Source organism: Lipophrys pholis, assembly GCF_963383615.2.
Source record: "Lipophrys pholis genome assembly, chromosome: 1".
Taxonomy (NCBI): domain Eukaryota; kingdom Metazoa; phylum Chordata; class Actinopteri; order Blenniiformes; family Blenniidae; genus Lipophrys; species Lipophrys pholis.
The window spans coordinates 3,636,529-3,663,901 of NC_137635.1; the positions used below are offsets into that span (position 1 = coordinate 3,636,529).

The window sequence follows — 27,373 nt, forward strand, 5'->3', positions numbered from 1 at the left end:
GGATCAAACTTCATCAGTCCTTACGAATGACAAATCATCACTAATGAGCAGATTATCAATGTCACTCCATGACTAATTTACTGCTTCGGAAATCCTCTTAGTCGAATTCCCCCGTTTCTCATGTTCCTTGTGATCCCGTGGTTGTGGCCTGCTGATGAAGCGTCGCTGTCCTGGAGCCTTCTGCCCGAGCCATGTGACTCCAGCATAACTGTCTCAAAATGGGCCAGTGTCCTCTCTTAAGCAACTGTGACCCACATGATGTCCCACAAAGCATGAGTGAGGGTATTTACAAGACAGAGGAATTCGCCTCCGGCGAGACGCAAGATTTCGCTGCAGATTTCATTAAAAAGCAGTTAAACACAAGATCTGCCAAAGAGACAGCTCCTTCCGAAAGGAGCTCGCTTTGATGTTTAATGAATTTCAGTGTCTCAGTGGATTAACAGTCTCCAGATGTCTTTCAAAGCAACTCCAGCGACACTGGGAGGATTAGCATTTTCCAAATGTCTTTCAAAAAAAACACAGATAAGACCGAAGTTTCTTCACCGTCAATTGGTGTGACTGGCTTCGAGACACCTTCTAAACAAGCGACACAGAGAATTGATACCAGTTTGCTTTTTTGTTTTGTTTTGTTTTGTTTTGTCTCCGCTGCCTGGAGAAGACATCAAAACAAATCACAAACCATAACGGAGAAAAAGACGAGATCTGAAAGGGATACAGTAGCTGTTTGTATCCACAGACAAAAAGCTACTGTGTGTCTTTTGAGTCTTTTCAGTGAGTTCAAAAACAGCAGCCCCCTCTGCTGGCGAGAGTCCAACACAACAAGTGCACGACATGAGACCCAAAGGTCAGAAACTGAGGGGGTTCTGGAGTTAAGGAAGCATATGTTGCACAAAAAAACTAAACAAGATCATGAAAAACGAGCATATTTAAATGTACATCAGATATATTCCTCTTTTGTCTTTTATTGGTCATATACAGCTTTAAGGAGCGATTCGTATGCCTTGCTCAGCATGACAACACAAAGAGAAACTAAACAGAGCGAGAGTATGAATTGTTATTCTGTAGTTCAGGCAATTGAGGGAACAATCTCTCTTTGTATGTTGAAGTAATGCTGTACAGGAAGATGTCACTATACTGTATAATACAATCCTGTTCAGAGGATTACTATAGAAAGTTTGTTCTTCCTCGAAGGTTGCTTTATAGTATGTGTGCCATTCATGTGGGTCTCTTGATGATTTATTCTTAATTAAATGAAACATAATCATGAAATAATGTTGTTTTAACTAGTGTTAATTGGAAATAAAGTGTATTTTAGACAAAAAAGTACAATATCCATACGCTTTTGGAAGAAAATCCATATATATGGATATATATATATATATATATCTTTTGGGAAGGTTCAGTTGTGTTTGGAATCATCAGGTTTTGTTTTTTTTTTTCCGGCCATGTCCAAGTAGGATCTCTGAGATCCATTGAAAATTGCCAAATCCAGCGTGCATGTCTCAGGGTTGTAGGAAGAAGTACATGCTAATTTCACACATAAAGAAACTTCAAAGTGGTGAACCTGGATGTTTTTTTTTTTTTACTGTCTGATGATGACATGACTGTGCCACCAATGGTATTATTCATCAAAATGCAAACAGTAAATGAAAAGTTGCATTTTAACACAAAACCAGTGAAGTAATTCATGTATTTTTTCAGATAATCATCATTTCTATTTGTTTTTTTAATATAAATGCATAGTTGCTTAATGGTTTAACAAGCTTCAGTGGTCAGGTTAAAAAGAATCTAAGAGAAATTCACCAATTAAATTCAAAAAAGGTATTTTTCCTAGTGATATATTGCTTAAATTATACTCATTTGAGGGTAAAAGTGCTGCTTTTTACACCTTTCCATTCAGTTTATATATATAAATTATAACCACAGTGTCAACGAGAGCATGCAAAAGTACACACAATTTCTTTTGTAAAAGAATGCAGCTCTCAAGCAGGATAATTTCTGTTAAAAGAATATATTCTACAGGGGCTGCATGGTGGTGCCTCACAGCAAGAATGTCACAGATTCAAATACTGGCCTTTCTGTGTGGTGTTTGCATGTTCTCCCTGTGCATGTGGGTTTCCTGCTGTGACTCTGTTTTCTTCCCATGGAACAAAAACATGCACGTGTGGTTATATGAACCTAAAATTGCCCCTAGGTGTGAATGTGAGTGGTGACGTTGTCTGTCTTTGTGTGTTTGCCCTGTGAGGGACTGGCGTCGTGTCCTCACTCATAGTTCTCTGGGATTGGCTCCAGGACCTTGTGACCCAGCACAGGACGGAAGATGGGTGGATGGATGGTTTCTGCAAAGCTCCAGGTCAAAAGGTTCACATAATAATTCAAACTGGGGTTACATTCAGTTCAAGACTTTAAAGAAAGAAGAAGACACTGGCTTGAAGGGAGTAAATTGCAGTTAAGCCTGAGTAAAATGACATCCATTCATCGCTTTATCTAATGTTGAAAGGTGCTGGATATTAATCAGGGGTGTCAAACATATAGCCTGTGGGCCAAAACTGGCCCGCAAGAGGCACCAGTCCGGCCAAACCACCAAGAAAATGAGCTGAGCTGCGATGCTCTATGAAAGATAGTTATCTTGTTACTGGAAACTTGCCTCAAAGCCATACTGTCAAGGTGAGTTTGTAACAGCAGGCATATATGCATGTTATAGGCAATGTTGTTGGTCATTATAATGCAACAGCTATAGGAGAGGTCTTTGAGACCAGAAGGTTTGATAAAAATAGGCTTCATGTCACATCTGGAAAAAATATAGACATCTTCATCACATGCTCTGCACCACTACAAAGATAACCTGTAAAGTCTAAATTTAAAGGTTATTATGACACTATTTTACTGGTCTGGCCCACTCAACTTGATGAGATTGGACTGTATGTGGCTCCCTGAACTAAACTTTCACGTCAAAGTAGATTATAGTATTGTGCAGATTATGCCTGAAGGACATAAAGGAATTTTACCCAACAATGTCCAAAATAAATTTGCAGAAAGAGAAAGTTACAATCACTGAAAAGTTACACAAAGGGAACGCTGCAATTTGGTTAAAGGGAAGAAAAGGGGTCAAGTTATGCAACAAACTAGACAAGGACTCAAAAGGTTCGAAAACACAAGGTAGGTAAAAAGAATTAAGCAATTAAAACAAAGCCAATATTGAAATTCAAAGAAATGACAAAGGAGAATCAAGGTGTTTATTTGTTTATCAATTTTTTGTTTGATTTTAACAATAACATAAGCGAGAGTGGCTTTGTAGGGTGCTTGGACTAATTGTTCATTTGCTGTTTGCTTTTAGTTCTTGATGGTCAGGATTAATTGAGATCAAGGGGCAGGAGGGTATGTGTGTTTAATTTTCTTTCTGATCCCTTTCATTCAGGAATTTGAAATCTTTTATTCGGCAATGTTTTGTAAAATTGTGTCCTGTATCATATATCAAATTATAAAGTTTTGTTTTTCTTTTTACAATGCATTTAGTCACTTTATGTACAAAGAAGATTGGATTACCAGAGGAAAACCTGCACAAGGCAAAGGGAGAACATGCAGACTCGGCACAGAAAGGTTCCTAAAGCAAATGAATGGAACCTAATTAAATACAGAATGGCTCGATTCAATGGCACTACTTAACAACTGTGAAGTGACTTCAGAATTGAGTGGCGGTGTAAAAAAAACAGTGTGTGTGAGGACAAGACGCGGCGGCTCGCAGTCTGGACGGCGACAGGCAGAAAAAAAAAAAAAAAAAAAAAAAAAAAAAGTTGTGTGCGTTCCCTTCCTCCCCCTTGCGGAGCGTCCTGTCACTGGTGGAAAATGGCTGCTCAGGGAAGCTCCCCAAAGCTCAGAGAAAACTGAGCGAGAAGTTGCCCAGACGGAGCGGAGGTCACGTCCCGACTCTCTTCCAGCGGGCAGGACGACGCCTCGGGGAAGCCCCGACACGGACCATGTCTCGCTGGGTGCCCACCAAGAGGGAGAAGTATGGAGTTGGTGCGTAAGAAAAAAAAAAAAAAAAAGTTGCATGGTTCCATCGTTAGCTCGTCCTAGCTCAGATTGCACAAGTTAAGAGAGGGATTGTGATTAAAACGCGTTTTTTTTTTTTACTTTTACTTTTTCCCGAGGCAGAGTGTGCGTGCATGCAAATCGTACAAATCAGGAAGGGGATTTGTCAGTGAGTTTTTGCACGAGATGTAAAACGCGGATTGTGCGTCTTTTGTGAGGAAGATGTGTGTGTGTGTGTGTGTGTGTGTGTGTGTGTGTGTGTGTGTGTGTGTGTGTGTGTGTGTGTGTGTGTGTGTGTGGATTGGGAATTGTTAGAGGCGCGCCTAGTCTGAGCGCAGTTTCCTGTGTTCCGCGGCCTCGCGCTACAAAGTAACTAACTTCACAACTTCTGCGCGTAAAAGTTGGAACTGCGGTGACTTTTGTTTGTGTTTGGCCGCTTCGGCTCTCCGGTTTTGCTTGCGGGAACATACGCGACTTCCTGAAAGGCTGAAATCTGGCCTGAGAACTGATCCCACTTTCTCCTTCATCTAATGACGCCCACAACAACTATCTGCTTTGTGTGGACGAGGTCCATTGAGAAAACAAAACAAAACAAAACAATAAATACTACCCGGTCGATGTTTGGTTCAGTCTTACTGCAGATAAGGAAACGTTCATTTATTTATATATATTTATTTTGACCTACATTAGTTTCGATATCCGATTGTGAACAGGTTGATGTCCATTTGTATACACATTTACCCCGAGAGAAAGAAACTAAATTTGGACACACATAATAAGAAAACAAATGCGTTAATTAAAATTTTTTATTTTTTTTTTCTCAACTACACTTGGACAAGCTAAGGAAAAATAATGCGTTAATTTTTATCTTCATTATTTTTCTAAACTACATTTAGACAAACAGTAAGAAAAACAAGTGGATTAATTAAATACATTTTTATATTATCTATCTATCTATCTATCTATCTATCTATCTATCTATCTATCTATCTATCTCTTAATTCTTAATTCTCTTTACAGTCCAAAGTGGTTTAAAAGAAAGATGAATGGTTTGTTTCCATGCAGTTTCTTTTTCAAATTGATACGCATACATTGCATTAATTATTTGAATGAACGCTTTAGTGTAAACATGTGTCTCACAATCAGAATATTGCAGGTGTTACACCCACATGTCGAAGTGCTCATGAGCAAGACTGAACCCTAAATCCATCAGATTTGCCTTGCAGTGTGTGTGTGTGTGTGTGTGTGTGTGTGTGAATGGGTGAATGTCATTAACAGTATAAACTGATTTGGACTTTTCACGCAGTGGAAAAAGTGTCCTATAAGTGAAATCTGTCTTTCTGTCTCACACATGCACATCTTCATTCATATCACTTGAAGTATAGAAACCACAGGATTTTGTTGATGAGATTACCTTTGAATATGTTAAAAATGCACTTCACGTGCACATACAAGTTTAGTACAACTCAAAACTCCTGATGGGCTGAACATTCAATGCTGCATACACAAGAGGAGTTGTATTTTGATGGACTGAATTATGATCGTGGCTGAACACATTCACATGAAATAATAGTGTGATGGAGGTAATCACTCTTGGGATCCCCGGGGACGACTCTGTTATATCAGCCTCGCAGCATGTGTTTTCCCTCGGAGTCATCGCAGTGAGGTTTTTTTTTTCGTCTTTTTTCTAGTATTTGCAACGAACACCAGCACATGCTCACCGAGTTCCTTTTAGCTGCATCCATTAGTGGCACCGTGCCACATGCAGCTGCATGGAGAGCGCGGATGACTGATGGATGCTGAGGAGGTTACACCAAAGCGTTGATTGGCATGCCAGCCTCCAGCTCCTCTAAATGACTTGTTTTTCAGCCCCGTCCGTACCGCACAGGCCTGTGGCTGTTTTACGCATTATGTAGTGAGTTGGGTGCGTGTGTGCGTACGTGGAAAGTATACAGTCCAGATCCCAACGATTTTCTCTATAGACCTAATCGTCTGCGAGACGTTGATTATGGCGGTTCTTTAAAAATCGTGATGAGAGTTCTCGCAGGAGTGGATGAGTCATTACGAGAAAAAGAAGAAGTAGCAAGCGGCTGCTGCGCGGGATCGGTATGGTGTGCAGCTATCCCACTTTTAATGCTTCACGTGTTGACCAAGTTGTGCTAATGAGCAACTCGGCGAGAACCTCTTCCACTGCCGGTGTCTCGCTGCGGACCTATTTCTGTTTCCGCAAAAACCTTTTTGTCATGTCATTTACCGCTCTCATAATGGTCCCGTGGCGTTATTAGTGTGTGTGTGAGAAATGTGCCTCCTCAGTCTTTTCACAGCAGAATTAATAATAAATGCTGCTGTCTTCTCACACGGAGTATAGCAGCGATTATTAATGGCTCTGTTATCCCGCTACTGGATTGACATTACAGTATTGTATGGAGTCGGCCTCTGCAGTCTGTCTGGCTTGAAGGAATATTAAAAAACGGTAACTATAATAAATTCATATCAATGTAATAACCAAAGGCAGGAAACAAATACTTGAAAATGTATTGTTTTGGTCTCTCCGTGTGCGTTTCTGGTGGTGGTTGTTTTATCAGAGGAGTTCATTAAAGTCTTCCCCAGCTTCTAAGCTTCAAGCAGCACATCTATTTAGATGTGTGAGTTATATCTTGGTTAAAGTATTAATAGTATCTTTTATTTATTTTTTCATATTAGATCAATGAAGCTTAAATGTATAATGAACACACGCATAGAACAATGTTAAATTCAAGAACACGGTACAAGGAGTTACGGTCATGGAGGGCTTTTCCCGTGAAAAACAAACTTTAAATTCATCTTGACTATAGCGACTGATTTGTATTGTAATCAATCAGATATTTTTCATCTTAATCAAACCGTACGAGAGCCACATGGCGATTCACGGTGAGGCAGCTTTAACCACCAAACTGTGGTTAAAATAGTTGGCTAATAGACTTCGATCCACCCCGTCACCGAAGAACAGTGATCATTATGTAATTCCACGTTTTCCTGCTGCACAATTATACAGACGCTCACCTTTAGATCTCTGCTCCCCGTGTGAAATGAAAGGTTGATGCTTCTTACTCGTCTGGTTTGTCCGTAGCTCCAATAAAGCAAACTTTACTGACTGTTCTCTGCTTGTGAAACGTAAACAGGTACATTAAGCTTTTCCAAGCACTTTCCAGGTTCAATTTTTATATCGCTCTAAAACACTGGATGCTTTCTTTTATTCTCTTTTTTTACTGCTGGAGGCATTACATCCACTCTCCTAGTCTTTCTTGCAACGTGTTCAAAATTTGATGCCGCTCTTCAACACAACCCTCAGTACCTTAAGTATTCTTTGCTCATATGTCTCTTCCTCCACTTCAGCAAAATGTTAATTGTTTGGCTCTTACGTGCCGCAGCTTTTATTATTTATTCTGTATACAGACATCACAGTGTTGAAAGGCTTCTTATCCGCTTGCATCCGGTTTGGTCTCAGAGTAGGTGAGTACTTTGACTTGATTTTGGAAAGTGAGCTCCGGATTGCCTCTGAAATCGTCACTAGAGGCCACAAACGTTATTGCTTTTTTTTTTTTTAAACATTGTTTCAGAGTATAACCATCGGCCTGAGGCCTGAGCTCAACCTCCACCTTTAAACAATGTCTTCAGTTGCAGTGGCATGTTCAGAATGCTGCTTGTTTTCCCAGACTTCCCTCAGCTGAGCTCGTCGATCGGTCAAATACTAGAAGGAGTACCAACTCACTCCTGATGGAGCACAAGATTCGATCCACTGCCTTGCAAACAAGAAACGGGGCTAATCAGTCATCAAAACTTGACAATGAGCTTAATTTCATTACACACCTCTCTTTGTTTGTCGTATGCCACCCTGCCTGCATCAGCCAGGTTTGACGCTTGAATATTTCTCGTGGCATCTCAAAAGTGATTTAATACGACCCTGGGGGGGATTTTGTTTGAGCCATTTCACGGCTCTGTGATGAATTTACCCGGAAATACTTTCTGACACTAATTTCGTGTGTTGTCTCATTAGTTCCCTTTCATCGGGATCTTTCTGTTCTTTAAGAGAGACTTCAGAGGCTTGTGGTTCTCGAACGCAAACCAGCAAACACTTGGAAAGAAAGCCAGCGGCTGGTTTTATGTGTCACTGTTGAACTTTCAGCACAAACCATCCTGGTTGTTTTTTCTTCTTGTGTTATAACTTTATACCACCTCAAATAATGAATTGTGGAATTATCTGTGTAGCGATGCTTCAAATTCCTTGTTTTATTGTTACAGTTACGCATTTGGTCAAAAAGTAAATGCTGCTTCCTGAAGCAACTTATCTGAAATGATAAATATGTCGATATATCTCCACATCTTCCGATCCCTTGTGCCAACATGCAGGACTGCCAATAATTTGAGCAGGTTGGCGGTGGGTGGCACATTGGCCTCCTCGCTCAGGCCCGCAGTCATTTGTAAAGCCCCTAACCTTACTCCCAAAGACACCATCTCCCACCCACAGGCGCAGCGAGCTAACAAATATGTTTGCAATTAAAGCGCAGTCTCAGTTACTACACAAATTCCAACCATATGTTTAGAAAATTACACCTCCTATTTTACTCTGCTTTTGTTGTCCCGGCTGAAGAAATATGATATGAATAATATAATATAATATATATAAAGGGGGAATGATTCTCCTTCTGTTACATTAAAGGAGACATATCATGCTTTTAAATCCTTCCTTTTTACATATAAATCATACAGTTGTGGTCTATATAAAGCGGAACTGTAATGCTTGGGTCTGAAGTCCTCATTATTATAGCTCCACAGGCCCCTTTCCTACCCCTTTTCTGATGTGCTTCTGAGAGCAACTCGTTTTGGGGCGGTCTCTTCATACCCCGCCTCCTCTCCAGGTTGCAGAGGTGACACTCGGTTCAACTTCACCCTGTTCGGCCATCTTTGTAGTTTGATAGAACAGATACAATTATCTAGCGGCGCAGAAACTTTATATTCACACATTATTTACAAAATGTCAACAACGGAAGATTTGTCCATCCAGCCATACATGTTGGAGCCAGAGTCGGACCCGGCGGAGCGAGATGAAAATGACGATGATGCACCTACAGAACAACGTCTTCATATGGATGTAACGCAATGGTGTGTTACTATATTTACACTAACTTCTCCATCCATGCCCACTACTACAATACTGCCTGTATTACAACGACTATTTAACACAGAAGTTACATTATAATCTAAAACGAGCACACAGCGCTAACATATGAAGACGGTGCAACTGCTAATGCTAACAAAACAATGACAGGGACGTCTTATCGTCACACTTTTTAGCGTTATATACAGCTTACCGAAGTGCTCTGTTCGTCGTCTCCATAGATAGAAGGAACTGACCGCTCAATCAGACGAAGTCTTTCGGCAAATCCTTCTTTATACTGGCGGAGGTTGCTGAAGCAGTCGTCCTTAAAGTGCTTCGCGCACACAAAAATGACCTTACCCACAGATGTGGGTACATTTCTGTGAAAAATAAAACTCAACCAGGCACTTCGAAAAGGTTCTGATGCTGGGAGACGGTGTAACGAAGCTTGTGGGTTACTACATCCAACAACCGAACATTTCGACTTATCCTCTCGTAACTTCGGCACCCTTAGGTTGGACTACAAAATCGCAGCGAGAAACAAAAATGGCGGATTGCTCGAAGTGTCGATGTCCTAATTTGGCAGTTCCGCCGGGAATACTGTGACGTAATAGTTCAAAAAAACGTAATAGAGAATAGAAAAATCGAAACGGATCGCAAAATATGACCAAAACAGAATATAAAGATATCAACGGAGCACCTGAAGAGACTACTTTGAACTTTTCTGTACTTCTAAACACTCTAAATATACAACAACATGCATTTAAGGGCTAAAAAAGTGGATTTAGCATGATATGTCCCCTTTAAGAGTTGTTTTTGTTGCTTTTCAGACTATCACCCGTTTTGGGGCCTAATCAGAAAAGCAAGATTCATACACGATAACCTCTGTCATTTAACATCAAGAAACACACGTTTAAAAAAAAAAAAAAAAAAGCACCTGCTTTTTCTGTTTTGTTCAAGGTATATGAAAGTAGAAGTGAAGCTGACAGTAAAATGTGTTTCTTTAAAAGTGTTTGGAAAGATTTGGCTTGAAGGAATCATCTACATAAATCAACAAATTTGTGGCTGTTGCTTGAATAAAGTTTGTATAACTGTGAGGCCGCCACGATTAGTCCTGTCAGCGTGAGTAAACAAACTGTTCTATGTTAAATTAATCACTTTATGTCTTCTTTTAAGTCTCTAACTTTTTAATGATCATTTATTTTAGTCTCTGACAGTTATTATCCGAAAACCTTGTGGAAAACAGTGACATGGTGAAAAAAATATAATATTTAGAATCATCTTCGGCTGTGAGGTGACATTAGTTTCATTCATTTAACTACTAACTTTTCCTGAGAAACACTCAACTCTCGACTTTTGTTGAACAAACTACTAATAAATTATATAGTTCAATTCCACTTGTCTTAATCAGTTATTATGATGTTGAAATGTTTAAAAAAAAAAAAATCACTGATAACTATTTGATTGCTTCCTGAACTACGGGGACAGAGATAATATGTGTAGATTTAGAGAAATAAGCAGAGCAGGAATCGTGCTCACCACTGTGGACAGGCTATTGTATTGTGAACGTTTTTTTTTTCCCCACATCCTTCTTTTGGTGTGATGACCGATGTACGTTAGTTCACTAGTGTTTTCATTAAACCCGCGAGGAGTTTGCAGCTCTCCCGTGCGATCACCTGCCGTCTGAATGCTAAACCAACGCTATTAGTTCCAATTTTATGAGCGCGAGCGTCTCGGTGTAGGATTATTTGTTTCTGTCTGCATGCAGAATGGCGAGTACAGCTTCCACCAGGGACTTCATCCTGTGCAAGTTTTATTCCTCATTCAACAGAATTGTGCTGCATTTATTGAGCCGCCCTACAGTTCTACAAACAACACATCCTCCTTTTTTGTCCGCCACTTCCACATAAAACGTCTGTAAACCTCGTCGGGCTGCTCGGAAGCTTGTGACTTACGCCTCAGATTTGTATTGTAAATTTCCCCTCCACTTGTTGTTCATGAATATATTTATTATTTACTTTAAATCTTCTCAGTCCTCATTAGATATCTTTACTTGGACAAAAACGATGTCGGACGTGATCTTATTTTCTCTTTGGAGGTCAGAATGTCTTTGCTATTGTTCACTCTGAGTGGGATTCATATATCAACGATGGGGCACGCTGCCTGGCGAGGCAGTTCTAATAGTACGGCTCCCCGTGGCCTGCTGCGAGGTGGTGGCGAAGACAAATGACAGCTGGCCTATTTAATCAGTGCATCGCTAAGTAGTTCCACACTATTCCATCTTGACTCACCACGGAGACAAAAAGCCGTGGCGCTCTGACGTCTTGGTTTTATGCATCACTGTCGCAGGAAAGGTTGAGTTGGGCAGCTTGACGAAGAGCAAATGTGAGCAGGTTAACCATGTGTTTATGGAGTTCAGCTCTGATGTGGCTCGCCTGAATGTGGTGTACGAGTAGCGGGACTCCGGTGTTTGAAGGTTTTAATCTTCACAGCTGTGAATGAAGCGAAGAAGAACTAGTAAACCAAGCGACTGCTAAAATTAAACCGTATGAGTCAAGAGTGAGTCAACATCCTGTGTAATCGCCATTTTTATCCTTTTTAAAGAACGTTTTCTTTCACAGACTCGACTGTTTCTGGTTATACTCAGAAACTATTTGCTGGTTTGTTTGTGGCCAGACATTTTTCTGCATCACAGCATGCAAAGAAAAAAAAAATTATTAAACAGTCACATCTGTGCACATCTTTCCTCAGGTTCTGTAAACGTGTGCTCAGCTAATAAAAGCATTCTGTTTGCTCAATAACTTCAAGTTTGATTGGAAACCTCAGGTGATGACGACGATGCACAGTGACATAATTTCCCTTTACAGAGCATCGCCGGAGTTGGAGTTGACTCACGGAGTTGTGTGAAATGTGTGACATCATGTTGCCAAAGGAACTGAAAACACCGATCTCACATGTGTGGGTTGATCCTTATACTCTCCTACAGTGGCAGCCCTCAGTATTGATCGTAGACATGCCATGCAGCCTCTGCTTTTGTCTGAAATGAGCCCTGCTGTGCTGCTCTGGCCGCCTTGACAGATGGTTAATGGTGTGTGACACGTCAATGTGAAACAAAGGTCACAGATGTAGACATGCACTGTTGCATAATTTAGGTTCTGCTGATTAAAATCACAATATAAGATTCTTCAGGCTGTCATGTTGTATGAGGCGGGGCGTTACTTTGCCCTCCATATTTAGTGACTTTGCAAGAATCCGTGCCACAGGATTGTTTTTTGTGGTCCAGCACCGTGACCAAACATAAAGAAATCACTGGTAGCAGAAAACCAGACCTAAACCGACCTCACATCTGAGTCACAAGTTGCATGTGATGAAGATTTTCCACCAAAGGCCGGCTTAGAAGGCTTCGTGTCATCTTTACAGGTTAAAATGTTTTTAAAGATTTGTAGATTTTTTTGTTTAGCCTTTATTTACCCGGCTATATTATTAAGAACAGCTTTTCATTGATAAAAAAGAAAAACATCAGAGAATTGTGCATTTTAAAGTATTTTATTTAAATTGAATGCTGGTATATTACAGCCCGAGGTGGCTCATTACCGCCACACTGTGGCAGATACGAGAACAGATTGGTTGAAAATTTTACAAAAAGTCAGTTTACGGTAAAAATAGATATTAATCAACCAATCAATGACTGAATTAGTTGACAATTATTTTGATAATTGATTGGATTGATTAGTTGTTTCAGCTCTAGTCTTACCCAAGGATACATTGACATATGAGCAGTGTAAGATAGGGGATCATACCAACAACCGGACGACCAACTTTACCGAGAGCTAATATGTAAAATATTAAATAAATTCCACTTATATAGTGCTTTTCAACTGCATGAGCAGTCCCCACAGCACTTTACACTCTTAATAACATTCACAACACATTCACACCCCAATGGAGGCGGTTAGGGGTTCAGTGTCCTGCTCAATGGCGCTTTGACACGTGGACGGGGGAGATGGGGATTGGAATCTGCAACCTTCTGATTGAGAGATGATAATTCTACCAACTTATCCAGCCACGACCATATTATCATATTCTTATGAAATAGAGCTGCATTTACTGTAAAAGTCCACTGATGTGTTCTACACAAACAGTGGGGAGCAGCCAGGTTACAATATAACCTCATGTTTGTATGAGCCCGGTTCGACAAATTGATGGTCAACGCAAATGTAAAGCGCGCCCCGAAAATTATTTAGTCGAGGACTTGAATTTTCTTGTCATGTTATCAGTCAAATTTCTAGAAAACGACCCGACTAATGCCAGACGACAAGAGGAGATTTCGTTCTGCTTTTCCTCAGTGACGGTTAATATGATATTTCATGAAATTTTATTAGCTGTCATGTTTGCAGAGGTGGCCTTTGTTTCAAATAAATTGGCCCCGCTCTGCTATAAAACACCTTGAGAAGTCCTGGTAGATTTACCGGTATCTGTCACTGAGCATAAATAGAGGAGATGTGTTGCTATCCTGTGCGTGTCACCGTCCCGGTTTACGTTTCATGTTTTGTCTCTGTTTTCTTGGAACACAGGTTTTACTTGTAGGAGACATAGTGTTAAGACAGATTCAACAACATAGTTGCTGGTTTTGGGATAAATAGAAATAAATAAATGTTTACAGCTACAGTATGAAACTGGCTTTGTGGGCTTAACATTTAGCTGACGCCTCCTGTCAAGGCTTTACTCCCCACAGATTGTGGAGCTTGCAGCTGAGCTGAGGATGTGAACCGACACCGGGAGACCCGTCCGCCTCAGTGGGTCAAGCCTAGGTTTAAAAGACTGTCTCCCTGGACACTCTCGCTTTCCAGAGGCTGCAGAAGGCAGACTCTCGCTGTTGGCAGGTGTGACTCTAGGCGCATGCATAGCTTTCGCACAATTGGAAGTTGTGGCGACATGATTAGAGTCTCACAAGCCGAAGCACTGCTGTCCGTACTCCCTCTGCACGAGAGTACGGTACTTCCTCTGAGTTAAGTTCAGTTCGCTGTACTATACTAGTTCTGAGTCTTCAAAGTTTCTGAGGCTATTCAGGGTATTTTTATTCAGGGTAAAAACAAAACATCAACACCGATAACAGGCTGCAGTCCATATTAATGTTGCATTTGTCACCTTTAAAATGTCCCATGGGTTGTTTGGGGGGCTTGTAATGGAGTTGTCAGTCATTGATTGTGGTCGCAGACGGGCCTGGGATTGCTGCGTTCAGCACTAGGCAGCCTTTCACTGTGGCTGGCATTTGATGAAATGGCCTTTTGTGCCTGTGTATGTGTTGTGTATGCATGAGTGTGTGTCTGTGTGTTGCTAATACTTGATAAAGTCAGATCATTGTAGCTGAGGTGTGGGTGGGCTCTTGAGGCAGTTTTAGATTTCATTGAGTGACAGCGCTGCTCTGTGATCAGCCGTCGGGGATTCAGATGAAGTCGTCTCCTCGCTTCGGTGGACGTCTGTCGCTTTCTTGTTTAAAAAGTGAAAACCGAGAGGATTGAAGTGAATTTTCATTTGGCCAGCACATTTTCTTCATGAACTTTAAAACCTGTAGCTTTCTTATGTACACCAATGCCATTAAATTAAGTGCGACACACAATTCAGTTTTTTAGATAACATTTAAAATTGTATTTCTTGGATTACTCCAACTAATACTGAATATTTGAAATACATGGAAACACGCTAGCTCGACTGAAATTGATGTTTTCAAGCTCAAATGAAGCCACACTGATGAGGCGATTGAAAGTTGATCTCCTACTTCTAGTAATGTATTTCATTTGTGAATTTGTGAATACTACAAAAGAGAAAGGATAGAAATTATTCAAACAACAATACAAACACTTAGAATACTTAGTACTGCATGTATTCAGAGCAGTCGGACTGGAACAGGTTCCAATGTTCCACATATACTCTTGTCAAACTTTTCCCAGTGTGTACCACCTGAGAAAATACTGAACTCTCCAAGTACCGCCCTTTTTACTGACCTGAACCTACAATAGTGTTAATAATTATTTTGAATGTGGATTACATATGTTTTATATGTTTTTCATTTGAAGTTTTGTACTATTTCAATAATTTTATTTTCAAATTTTATTGGGAAAAAAAAAAAAAAGTATATTTAAATATTTTTCCCACGTACCACTAGAGGGAGCTCATGTACCTCCGGTGGTGTGTATATCACAATTTGAGAATCACGGCTCTAGATTTACATGACAAATCTCCGAAAAATCTTTAAAAATCCCATTATTGGCAAGCTGAAATATTGTTATACTGTAGGTGGTGATATACACACTTTCTTTCAATTACACTCACGTTCATGTATACCGGTACAAGGACTACAGTCCAATTAAACAGCTTAGGCCCTCTCTCCACCAGCATTATATGGTAATTGCGTAGCCTTTCAGTGTTTTGTCACAGAACACGTGCAGATAGAATCATTTTGATCACAGTCGCTGGACACACGAGAACATGCCAGGCTGCTAGTTGGTGCGTTTTGCCCTTCAGCTGTCCTTCATCATAGAGGCCCAGCCAGTATTTGACGTATGTAAGAAATGTGTCTCCGCCGATCCAGATGATGGTGTAGTAAATGCTACTAAATGTAAATTCAGAAGGGTCAGCAGCAGAAACAATACTCTGGAATCCACCATTGCTATTGTTGTTGATATCTACCAGCACAAGCAAAAATTAAGCTTTCTATTGGCTAAAACAGTAGCCACACTTTTGCAAGCATAGTATCTGCATTAGCAGTGAGAACCCCACCCCCCACCCCGACCCCCACCCACCCGCCCCCACCCCCACCCACCCCCACCCCCACGCCCCATTTAAACCAATTGCTTAGTCATTTGTGAAACCACAAGCAGAAACTTCACGCAGCCTTACAAGCACCAAGATACTAAAAGTAAACTCGTGAATGAGGCTCGGCACACATGGCAACATAAAAAGTCGCACCAAAAATGCAACCCCGGCGAAAACGCCAATTGTTTCTGAGCGCCTGTGTCTGGAGTCCGTCAACAAGCGTCCAACACCTTTCTAAAGGCCAAACGGGGATCTCGAGAGCGGCTCGTAATTTACGTGCGTGCCCTCCTAAAAAGTGTGTGTAATTAGCAATCAGAGCCGAGAGCAGAGCGGCAGTTAATTTCTACACCTTACACTGTGGAGGCCAAATGAAAATGCCGGGTCTTTGTGTTTCTCGGGGTCACCGAACCAGTCGCCCCGGCTGACACGGCGGTGCGGCGGCTGGTGCTGGGAGTTAATTGCGTTCATCCATTCCAGCAAATTATCCCACAGTGTTGTGGAGGAGTGCCTGATCAAAAGTTCCAAGAGGCTTAATAACATCCAAGGTGATTTTTTTAAAAAGAAATTCTTTTGAGCGAGAAGTTAGTGCCTCTGCTGCGTGCCGCATTTCCAAACGTTCCTCAAGTGGCGTCAGGCGTTTAAGAGCGTTTGACATTTTGGCGTTGGCAGCCGCAAGCCGCGTTTTACTGTAGGGAGTCGTTTCGAACATCATCGCTTCTCCTTCGGAGCTGCTTCTTGTTTTTCTCCGGGACATCGGAGAGCACCGGTGCCATGTCGCTCTGAGGCGTGACCTCTGCTTCAGGAGAGCGCCGCCTCAGCCTTTTCCTGTTGCGCTCGTCTTTTCTGCTCCGCCTGCACCGCTTGATGCAGCACACACACTCCACCTGCTTGAAGGTCGAGCACGGTCACACACTCGGCAGTGAAACAAAGTCACAGGGTTTTTTTTGGTGTGGGGGGGGGGGGGGGGCAAAGTGCCAGTGAAGTAGTTTCAGAGGAAACTTGCTGAGTCAACTTCAGATGTAATCCAAATATTTGTAAGTATTTATACACTCATCAGCAGTCGTCTCACAAAGCATCCAACAGGGCTTTGACTAATTGACTGTGTTTTACTAATCTGTTCAGCTTTATCTATTTAGTGTATTGGTGTAGGCAGATTCACTGTAAACCTGTCGTCTGTCTCAAACTGTTAGAGTAATTGGTGGGTAAATATAAAAATGTAATTGCACCCATTATTAATCCATTTTTAAGAAAGCAGAGATTTATTTTTTTTTTTTTTGCAACTTCAGCATATTTTCCTATAATTCAAAAACTAACATTAGGTTAATTAAAGGCCTGCTCGACATTGAGATGTGCGATTCTTAGGCAGGATTTGATCTGAAAATGGACGACACTTCCTCAAAATAACACACCACCATACTTCACCATATGGCGCAGTGGTTCGCGAGAGGTTCTCTCTGTGTGGGGTTTTCACGGCGCAACACATGCATTACCCATTAATTGGTGAACCCCGTACTATCACAGAGTCATTGTAGTGTGTGAACAGAGCGTCGAGTTTCTGTTTTTAGAGCCGTTTATTCTGATGTAATGAATCAAAAACCGCATTAACTGAAGCCCGTGGATAAACGAAATACCACAAGTATACTTTATTAGAAAACACACTGAACACAAATAAAAGTTAAAAAAATAAGGCTTTTGATGCTGGTATGGGGTCAAAGTTTAGCACTTTCATTACGAATATCAGCAAAAGGTGAGCGGGAAAGCTGAAACCTCCTTTATTAAGGGCATAGTGAAGTGAACATGGTGCAAAATGTAATAATTGTTTCTCTGTTCTGCAGTGCAGACTGAAGCATGTTGGCTAAAGCAGGTAACATTTTGTTTGATTATAATATTAAAACAATACAAATAAATCCATTCTTATCAGGGACTATAAATGATCCTGTTACACAGACATGCACGAGGGGCTAAGACTTAAATTGTAGTTTTTTTTTTATTTCAATTGATCAACCTTGTCACTCCGAAGCCTCGTAAGGAGGACGGCTTCGCTTTGCGGAACGCACGCAGATACTCGCGTGCTTCCACCAACAACACTGGAGGCCCCTGCGTGAGAAGCTCCGCGTGAAAGGCTTTGCTCGGCGCTCTGTAATGAGCTCAGCTTTGCTCTCTCTCCCTGTTGTATTGGGAAAAGATGATTTTCAATTAAAGGAGTAACTCGGCTCCACAGAGGCGCCGGAAGCCGAGTTATCAGCCCGTGTTAGATTGTACCCCAATGCTTGTGCTGGAGCCGGGCTCATGGCAGGTAGTTCTGCCAGAAGGTATTACAGCTCTCGGCGTCTAGATTTGGCACAAAGCAGCTTTCTCCACCTGCTCCGCCTTTCACCTTCCTCCTGTCTGGAAGGCCTTAAAACCAGCCTCCTCCTCCTTAATGTATGCTGTGTTCTACTGCTTTTCTGCTTACTGTTTTTCCTCTTTTCTCTCTCTCTCTCTCTCTCTCTCTCTCTCTCTCTCTCTCTCGCTCTCTCTCTCTCTCTCTCTCTTTTTTTTAAAATTCTCAAACAAAGCATTGTTAATCTTCCTGTCGTCATAAAAAGCATCAGAATTTCCTCCTGGCTTACTGGAAGCGCCTCATCTATTGTGGTACAGCAATATTTCAAGTGGCATTTCCTGCTTCATTCCAGGAGGGCGAAAACAAATCTCGTCTTACCAGTAACGGAAAGAAAGAAAGAAGGATCTGTGTCCCTGCTCAGCTGCTCTTGCGTTCATTTCAGGTTAATTACAACGGTATTACCATTATTCCTCTCCCCCCATACGGGTGAAGCTAAAAGACCATTGCATTCAGTATGAAGGGTAATGAAGGGTTTTTGTTGCCGTTTCACAATCCTGATATCATTCTCTGAATTAGAATAATCAGGATTCCGCTGTATTTCTAACCCTCTTATTAAAACGTATTAGAGAGCAACTTGAAATTAATCGTTTCCCCAGCTTTTCACCGCCACAGCTAATTCTCACTCTGAGTGTTGGAAACATGCTCTCTCTGTGATTGCCTCCCTTCCACTGCCATTGACTTGTATATTGCAATATCTCCGGCAAATCCCCGCGGACGACGCCACTGTATATTTCTAATAACATACTTAGTGGCTTTTCATTTCTTTTACAATGTTTGAAGTGATCTCTTCATTTCTCAAGAGTGAAAAAATAAAAAATAATTAAGCAAAATGTGGATAGCTGTAATTTTACAGCCCTTGAAATATCACTAGACTCACTTGAAACAATGAGATTATCGCAGCGTGCACACCTCTCTCTCTGCTTTGAACATTATCGGTGGGTTTGTAATACATTTGTCTTTCCCCTTTTGTCTGCTAATGTGTTGCAGTATAACCTGGTTGTTGTGTGAACTGGAGGAGTTTATTCACACACATTTCTCCTAATTTACTTTGTTGACACTCATTTTGAAACCGGGATTCTCCTACACCCCAGAAACTGCTTCTAAATTATCCCCCCTCCCATGTTATATTGAACGTCTTTGGCTTTTGGAAATTTGGGTTTTTGCCCCGTGTCTTTTGTTATTTCGCAGGTTTAAGTACAGCTTGGAGAATAAAGTATTGACGAAGTAAATATTAGAGGGGCCATATTACACAGCTTTTCAACACTTCCACATGGTTCTCGTTTGTTCAAAAACATTGTATTAAAAGTTTATTATACCGCGGAATTTACTCGCGATTCTCCCACGATCCGATCTTTCGTCTCAGGCGGCTGAAAATCGTTTGTGGGAACTTTTACACGTCGTGCTGAGCGGAGGGGGAGTCTCCCTTCGGGAGAGACGGTAGTAGCGTCTTGGTCTTCTGCCCCCCCCCCCCCCCCCCCCACCTCCTCTCTTAAGCCGGAATGTCCCTCCCCGCCATCAGGGCTCATCGGGGAAACATAGTAAACACCTGCAACAGCACCTCGCTCAGCCCACATTTGTCCCATACAAATGACGACACCGGCTGGGGTGTGTCTTGTTTTGTATGCCAGTCCTGTCTTCTGAGGCATTCAAGGTTTCGCAGGCTCATTTTGAAAACATTTCGCATTCAAAATCGTGAACACTGAGCCTCTTTCAGCCCTTTAAAGGTGTGGCAAATGCAGATTTGCCATTACAGAAATGGCCTCAAACATCCTATTTGTCTATGACTGAATGAGAAATGGCACTCGATTTGACACGTCCATATTATTATGTAATCTAACAATTTAGTCTACGTCAAAGTTCTCACTCAAAGAAACTTTTCTATAGATCAAACATGCCGTTTCTGCTTTATATTGTGATCATACGTACAGACTCATGCCGTTACCCACCGAGAGATTTTTCAATCCTCATTCAAATCACCTCAATTAGTCATAAATACCCTCCAGAGTATTATTTGACTGTGAGTATATGTATTAGCTGGCTCTCCTGCAGTTTAGCGCGAGTGTAATGATCATCCTGCTGCCAGGAAAACTCGGTTTTTACTTCACTGCATGCTTGTTTAAGTCCCTATTTGTATTCCGCACTGTGATGAATTGTTGTCTCACTTTTTCAAACCTTTCTCTCATCCATGATTGCACTTCGAATGGTTGCTCTATCCACTATTTGAAAAATGTCCACATTAATACCTTATTTTTATTCTCAGGATTTCAACAGTCAGTTTTACACTTTCACAAATTTACATCGACTACAAATCTACTACAAACTTGTAGTAGAGTTGATGTTTTAAGCAATTCAGACATGAGATGGGAAGTCTTCACTTTCTCCCTGTTTAAAGTGAAATAACAACTTCAACATCAGTTTTATTTGCAACAAAAACAGTCCAATTCTGACAAATCAGTATAGAAGACGAATTACTAGATTATAGTTTTGTTTCACGACCTGACCTGTTGTTAAAATACCTTTAGAATTGCGAGCCAGAGAAACGTACCCATGGTGTACCTGCAAAGCAATTTCACCTTTTGTTGTGATTATATGTGTCACAATTATAATTTTTGAGAGTCAAGATTACTTTTAACTGGTGATTTTTGTATATAATTAGTTTGACAACACATTGAAATACCCAAATCTGTGATATGGCAGACCTGCCATGAAGTGACAATATTTTGTGAGCAACATTGGAAAAAGCTTATCTCACGATAAGGAGCAGCACATAAAAGTAGTGATTTCTGCTTCTTCCTCATTGTGGTCCTGTGAAAGTCTTTCTCCCTGGGCGGCTTCAGTAGTTGCTAATTGTTTGCATCACCCTGAAATCCTGAAGAAATATCAAGGAGCTGACTCTTAAGTGAAAGTGTGCCCAGTTTGAAAAAGATCAACTTTTCTGACTCTGGCGGTTTAAAAAAAACAACAAAAAAAAACCCAAACAATGGCTGCTGCGAGACAAGTTGGCTGTCGAAGCCTTCAGGGTCCCCCTTGAGCGTGAAAGTTGCATGCATACTGTATTTTCGCAGCCCGTCCAGAGCCCGAGTCCCCTCAAGCCTCCTGTTGTGTGGGAGTTCTTGGCTCTCGCTCTGTGGGCTTCCAGCCCGTGGGGACTTAACACAAAACATCAAGAGGCTCAGACGGCTTTTTCTATGCACTTCTCTCTCCTCCTCGTTGCCACCCCTCCTTCATCAGCATACTGTATTATCATCTGAGTGTAATGATATGTTTTACCCTGCGTGGATTAGTGCGGGTTATTAGCCAGCTCAAAGTGTAGAATCATAATCAGTCCGGTGTTTAGATGAGGCTGCTTGTAATCGTTGGGAGGGCGTCGACGTGTGCCGGCTAAGTGGATAGGTATGTAATCTGATTCCTCTCTCGTTTTCCTGTGATGATAACGTTCTCAGAGTTAGCACAGCCTTATGCAAGAGGTTACGTATGGTAATGAGCCCCAGCCAAATGATGCCACTGTTTATCCCGTTTCCAGAAAACCATTTGCATGCCGCACTCCAGGGAGAGTACGGTCCACTTCCCCATTCTCTTGGTCGCCATCCTTTGATGGATTTTCTCTCGCTCACTGCTCTCTAATTGACATCAGTTTACTTGAGTATGCAAATACTGGTTTATGAGTAATCAGAGCTGTCATTTAGCCCCCCCCCCCCCCCCCCCCCCCCCATTTGAGAAGAATCACTTTGTTAAACTGCACCATCATCGCCTCTCACGTCAGCGTTATGGTTGATGGCCGTCATTTAGTCAGCATCTTTCCAGGGTGTCGTTCGTGTTCATTTTGTAATTGCACCTTTCTGCCCCCAGTGAGGATATTAGCGGTCCTCTGAGCTCCCATTTGTTTAATATGAGACTTTTGCATCACGGGCGGTGATCACAGGGGCGATCTTTCGTTCTCTGATAAAAACGTGACGCTTCACGCTTCTGTTAGTGCTGTTTATTTGGCCGCTTGCTGTTTTAGAAGTCGAATCAGCTATACCTGTGACCTAGTTCCAAATATGCAGCCGATGGCCTTCGAGACTTTTCCTGGGTACTGTTAATGATAGTTTAATTTAGTACATTGTGCTGTAAAGTGACTGGCTTACTCTCTGATGCCTCTACACAGATTAATCCCTCCTCCCTTTTGATGTTTTTGTTGCTTTCTGCCCCTCTAGGTACCTTTTGTAGCTCAGTGTGGTGCCACTGAATTCATTTCCTGAAGCTTTTGTTCCATTGTCAGCCCGCGGCTCGTGTTCTGGTGGCTTCGCCGGGCCCGTTCAATTGTTCCCGGGATCACAAAACACTGTGCACACACACACACACACACACACACACACACACACACACACACACACACACACACACACACACACACACACACACACACACACACACACACAAACAACAAACCCACACAGGGATGAATGAAAAAAGGCTGCACATGCCATTTCATGTCCTCCAATAACTGATGAAGGTCTCTTGGTGGAGAGCATTGGTGTTGTCTTAAGCAAAAAATACAGTTGTTTTGGGACGGCAGGTCAGTTTGACCCCTCTGATCTTGTAATGGATGTTTTTGAGATTACCATTTAATCTAACTCCATTTTAGATGATATTCTTGAATAAATGACCTCCCGTCACCATGTTTGTAGAAATTCTGATCTCAGATCAGATTTTTAGCTGCTTAAGTAAAGAATATATAAAATAAATAACCTATTTGCTCTGTGACCCTTGCTGCTTTTCTATATCCTATTCATACGTCATTCTAAGGTGTTTCTGGTAGTTGATGAGCACTAAATTGTTGATTTGTACCTGATAATCAATGCTGATTGATGCAAGATGATTCACTGGTTTTATTATTGAATGTTTTTGATTTTTACAGAATCAGAAATCTAAATAATTTTGTACTATCAGTCATTTTGCTCTTTGGACAAGTTATTTAGCCTTTTGTTTAATGTCTAGATTGAATTTAAATATTTATGATTGAGTCTTCAAAACGTGACATTTGAAAAAAAACAAAAAGTTGATTTAATCGTACCATCACTTCTCTTTGTTAGCATGAGGGAACCAGAGTTCATTAATGAAAATAAACTTAAAAAGTAAGGATTTTATTTAAAATGTTTGTTGGTAGTAAATCTTAAAAAATTAGAAACCCAGATTATTTCCTTTTGTTGCATTTGTGGAATGAGCAGGTGAGTTTTTGTGGATTGGACTCATTGAAGATTTTCTTTCCAAGCACTTCTTTGTACCAAGTTTAGTATATAATAATGTTAGTTTAAAAAAACGAAATGAATGAAATGATTTCCTTTCATTGAACTGGTTGTTGTCACTCCAAACGGTCTTTGAAAAATGAAGAAAATTGTCAAAAGACATTGATCTGCTGAGAGTTTCTCTGTTTTGTTTTGGACCACGGCGGTCCAGTAAACGGCATTTGTAATAGAACATTTGCAAAAGGCAGATTTACACTCAATAAATTGGAAAAAAATCGATCGGCCTCTCTCAGAGACGATTGTCTTCCAAAACTGAATCCAGCAGCAAAGCAGTTTAGAAATGTTGGAAATAATTGTCCCAAACAATATGACAGCTAATGGGAGAAACAAACAAAATTGTTGTATGGCTTATGTTTATACTAAGTGCAATCTAATTTCTGGTGTCCCATCAGCATGCTGGGAAAGCACCGGCACCTGCAGAGAGGGGCTTTTTTCATTCACCACTGTAAACCCCTGCTGGAGTAGCCATGCCTGCTCAGCGCTCTGTTTTACTGACCCTGTCACTGTATGTATCCGAGCTGCGTGTAAGTTTATATGTTCCTTTATAAAAGAAAACAGAGCTGTTGACACGCTGAGCGTTGCCAGTATTGTCTTTTATTATATGACCGTGACATGTTGACAGAGCTCCGACAATGGATGCCTGATGCCTTGTTGAGTCAGTGTCTATTGAATCGGAGATGAATAGGCTGGATTGTATTGGCTGATCTCCAACAAAAAGGAGTGCACAGACTCTTGTGGGAAAACAACGTCTTTTAAGTAGACCCAATAATTGATTTCTTGTTTCTTTTCACCAGCGAGATTTACGTCATTGTGTTTTGTAAACTCATTCCGTAGAAGCCCAGAGAGATGCACAATTCCCTTCATTCAGTCTATTTTGAGGCGTCAGTTAATCTAACAAGCAAATCATTGGATTGTGGGAGGGGGGGAAAAAAATCCAGTCAAGGTCGGAGGAAACATGCAAACTCCAGACAGATACCAAGCCTGTCTGTGAGGTGACGGATCTCACCACTGATCTACTGTGCTCCTCTGAAGGATCAGTAGTGTGCTTTTCTTTTGTTCCTGTTTTTTGCCATTACGTGATTTTCAACGTTTTAATTCGTTAGTGTCAAACAGATGCTGAACAGATCCCGCTCCGGTGACCAGCAACTAGTTTCACTAACAGTTGAGGTCCACATGAAAAAGTAACGTTACTATTGAGGGCCGGGACTTAAACTGACTTGAGTTTTGCCTTATAAGAATAATCTCAATAGTTTATTTTATTTTTATTAAACGTGATTTTCATGAGCTACTGTTGCTCTGCGTCATGTTTTCACAAGTCTTTCCCATTTTGTGGCTATAAATCATTATTAGATTTTTTTCACTGCATAACAACTATATTCTCTTTCATCTTAATCTATAACCTAGATTTGACGATGTAGGTTTCTGAAAATCAATTGAAAAATAAATGGACTATATTGTGATATCAGACTATTGTATTTTATAATTTTAAAAGTAAAGGGCAGCTAAATATAAGAACTATTTTCTTATTGTCCTTTTCAATCATGGAGGTGTTGATCTGAAAAATTAAAGTGCATTATTGTACAATTTCTGCTTTTACTTTCATGAAAGGAACAAAAATGAATTAAATGAATTTTTATTTATTTTTTCCACTTTGTCCGGCGAAGATGCTCGACTCAACCAATCATGTAGGAAAGACAAATCACAGGAGCAGTTTGACCATTTTCGATGTAATCATAATAACAGTGATTTTCATTTGATTTAAGAGTTCCCAGTGACACCCTGGGGGCCTCATGGTGCCCATGTCTGGTCCAAGTTATAACACAACCAGAACTGAAGCAGTTTTACTGCGTTTTCTTTCTCGGGTAAACTTAAAAATTTCCATTTAAAAATAAAGTTCAACTAAGTGGTTTAAATGTTAACATTTTCAGGTTGTCCTTCAATATTTAACACTTAAAACTCTGAAGTTGTTTCAACCTCTTATTGAACCTATTGGAAGTTGTAATGCGGCCGTCTTTGTGTTGTAACTAAAGATGTTTTTAGTGTTTTTTTTTTTAAAATGTCCATTATTCCTCCGTGTGTCAGATTTATTCCCTATCACTCACTGTATTCATATCTTCAGGAGAGATTTTTACTCAAAAGACAAAATATAAAATTTTTGTTTGATGTGTTTGTTCGATTCCGAATAAACAAATGATTCACGGCACCTGGAAGCTTCACAGCCAATTCTCAGCCGATTTTTTTAAAAATTCCTAGACAAATATATGCTTTCGTAAACTCAAAGACCGAACCGACAATTCCTCTCTTGATGAAAATGTGCTGCACCACCAGTTTCTCATCTTCATCATCATCATCATCTGTCTCGTTGTAAGCAAATCTGTTTGTCATTATTGTTGTTTCGCTGTACCCGACGTTATTGGTTTCTTTTCAGTAGGCGGTAGAAATGTGTTGATATTACAGCGCCGATAGTGCGAAGCCCAACCATCACGGCGTCAGACTGCGTGGGTGGACATCTTGTATACGTGTGACGATTCTGCCACGCGTTGCAACGGCACACAATTAGCGCCACGAGGGAGCCAAACACTTTTATTGCCTCTTTCCTCCTTCTCCTGTAATTTCATTTCTTCTTATATTGTCGTCTCTCATCTCTCTCTCTCTCTCCAGCAATCTATAACTATGACGCCCGGGGAGAGGAAGAGCTGTCACTGCAGATTGGAGACACGGTGCACATACTTGAGACATACGAAGGTGAGAACAGGCTTATTGACGCCGCATGTGATCAAGGCCGACACGCCAGTGTGAGATATCGCTTTCCCTGTCATCCCTTGTACCTCTTTTGTTTTATGATGCCCCCCCCATGTGTTTAACAAGATAATAAGTTCACAATGATGTTTATGGTGTTTTGTCTCTGCAAAAGTAAGGCAGTATTATGTTGGCAGTGTTGGTTTATTCTTTAATATCAGTCTTTATTGTTAAAGGGTTTATCAATCTAACCTTGTTTAAAAGAAGTTTCACTGTGTACTGAGTTGGGGGGGAAAGTAATTAGAATATCTCTCGTCTTCAGACTGGTACAGAGGTCACAGGTTGCGGCGGAAGTCCAAAAAGGTGAGACACACGACAAGATTTCATCAGCCGAGATTTGTGACCGTCACATTTATCATGTGCAGCTTTAGTTTTCCAGCTCGTTCCAGTTGAACTACGGCGAGTGTGTTTCGCTTTCTGTTCTCTTCCAGGGTATTTTTCCTGCTTGCTACATACACCTGAAAGAAGCCACAGTCGAGGGCAACGGGTCAGTACTTCTTCACTTTTCGCTTACTCTCCCCCAAAAATGCCGGGACTGTTTGGTAAATGGAAACTACAACAATTTTATAACCGCATTTAAAATATTCGCACATTTTTAATGGGCTGGCTACAACACACGGCTGGATCGTTTTAGGTTAATCAGCATCACTTCAGTAGCAGGATTTTGTCTCACACGTGAAGATGGGCTCGGCTCACCAATCTGTGACAGTTTGCATCTAAATCTGTTAAAAAGGTCCTACTGGTAAAAAACAAAATGTGCACAAAAGTGTCCCACGAAAGACAGTGTATCACACCCTTAAAAGAGAATCGGGAGGTTCAAAGGTCAGACCTGGATGTGACCTTCAGGGTCGGGCAGCACTATCATCAAGAATATATATTTATTTGTAATATTTTCAAATTTTCTGGTTTCGTTCGTGT

The 27,373-nt window shown here is 41.0% G+C and overlaps 1 protein-coding gene across 1 annotated transcript in view; it reads left to right on the forward strand.

Moving 5' to 3' along the window:
- Nucleotides 1-3,838: 3,838 nt before the first annotated feature.
- Nucleotides 3,839-27,373, forward strand: part of dock1 (dedicator of cytokinesis 1) — a 175,801-nt gene continuing 152,266 nt past the window's right edge. Inside the window, exons 1-4 of the mRNA XM_080466196.1 lie at nucleotides 3,839-4,020; nucleotides 26,318-26,401; nucleotides 26,718-26,758; nucleotides 26,887-26,942. Of these exons, the coding sequence (XP_080322322.1) occupies nucleotides 3,978-4,020; nucleotides 26,318-26,401; nucleotides 26,718-26,758; nucleotides 26,887-26,942 (224 nt within the window). The 5' untranslated portion in view covers nucleotides 3,839-3,977. The remainder of the gene's footprint in view (nucleotides 4,021-26,317; nucleotides 26,402-26,717; nucleotides 26,759-26,886; nucleotides 26,943-27,373) is intronic.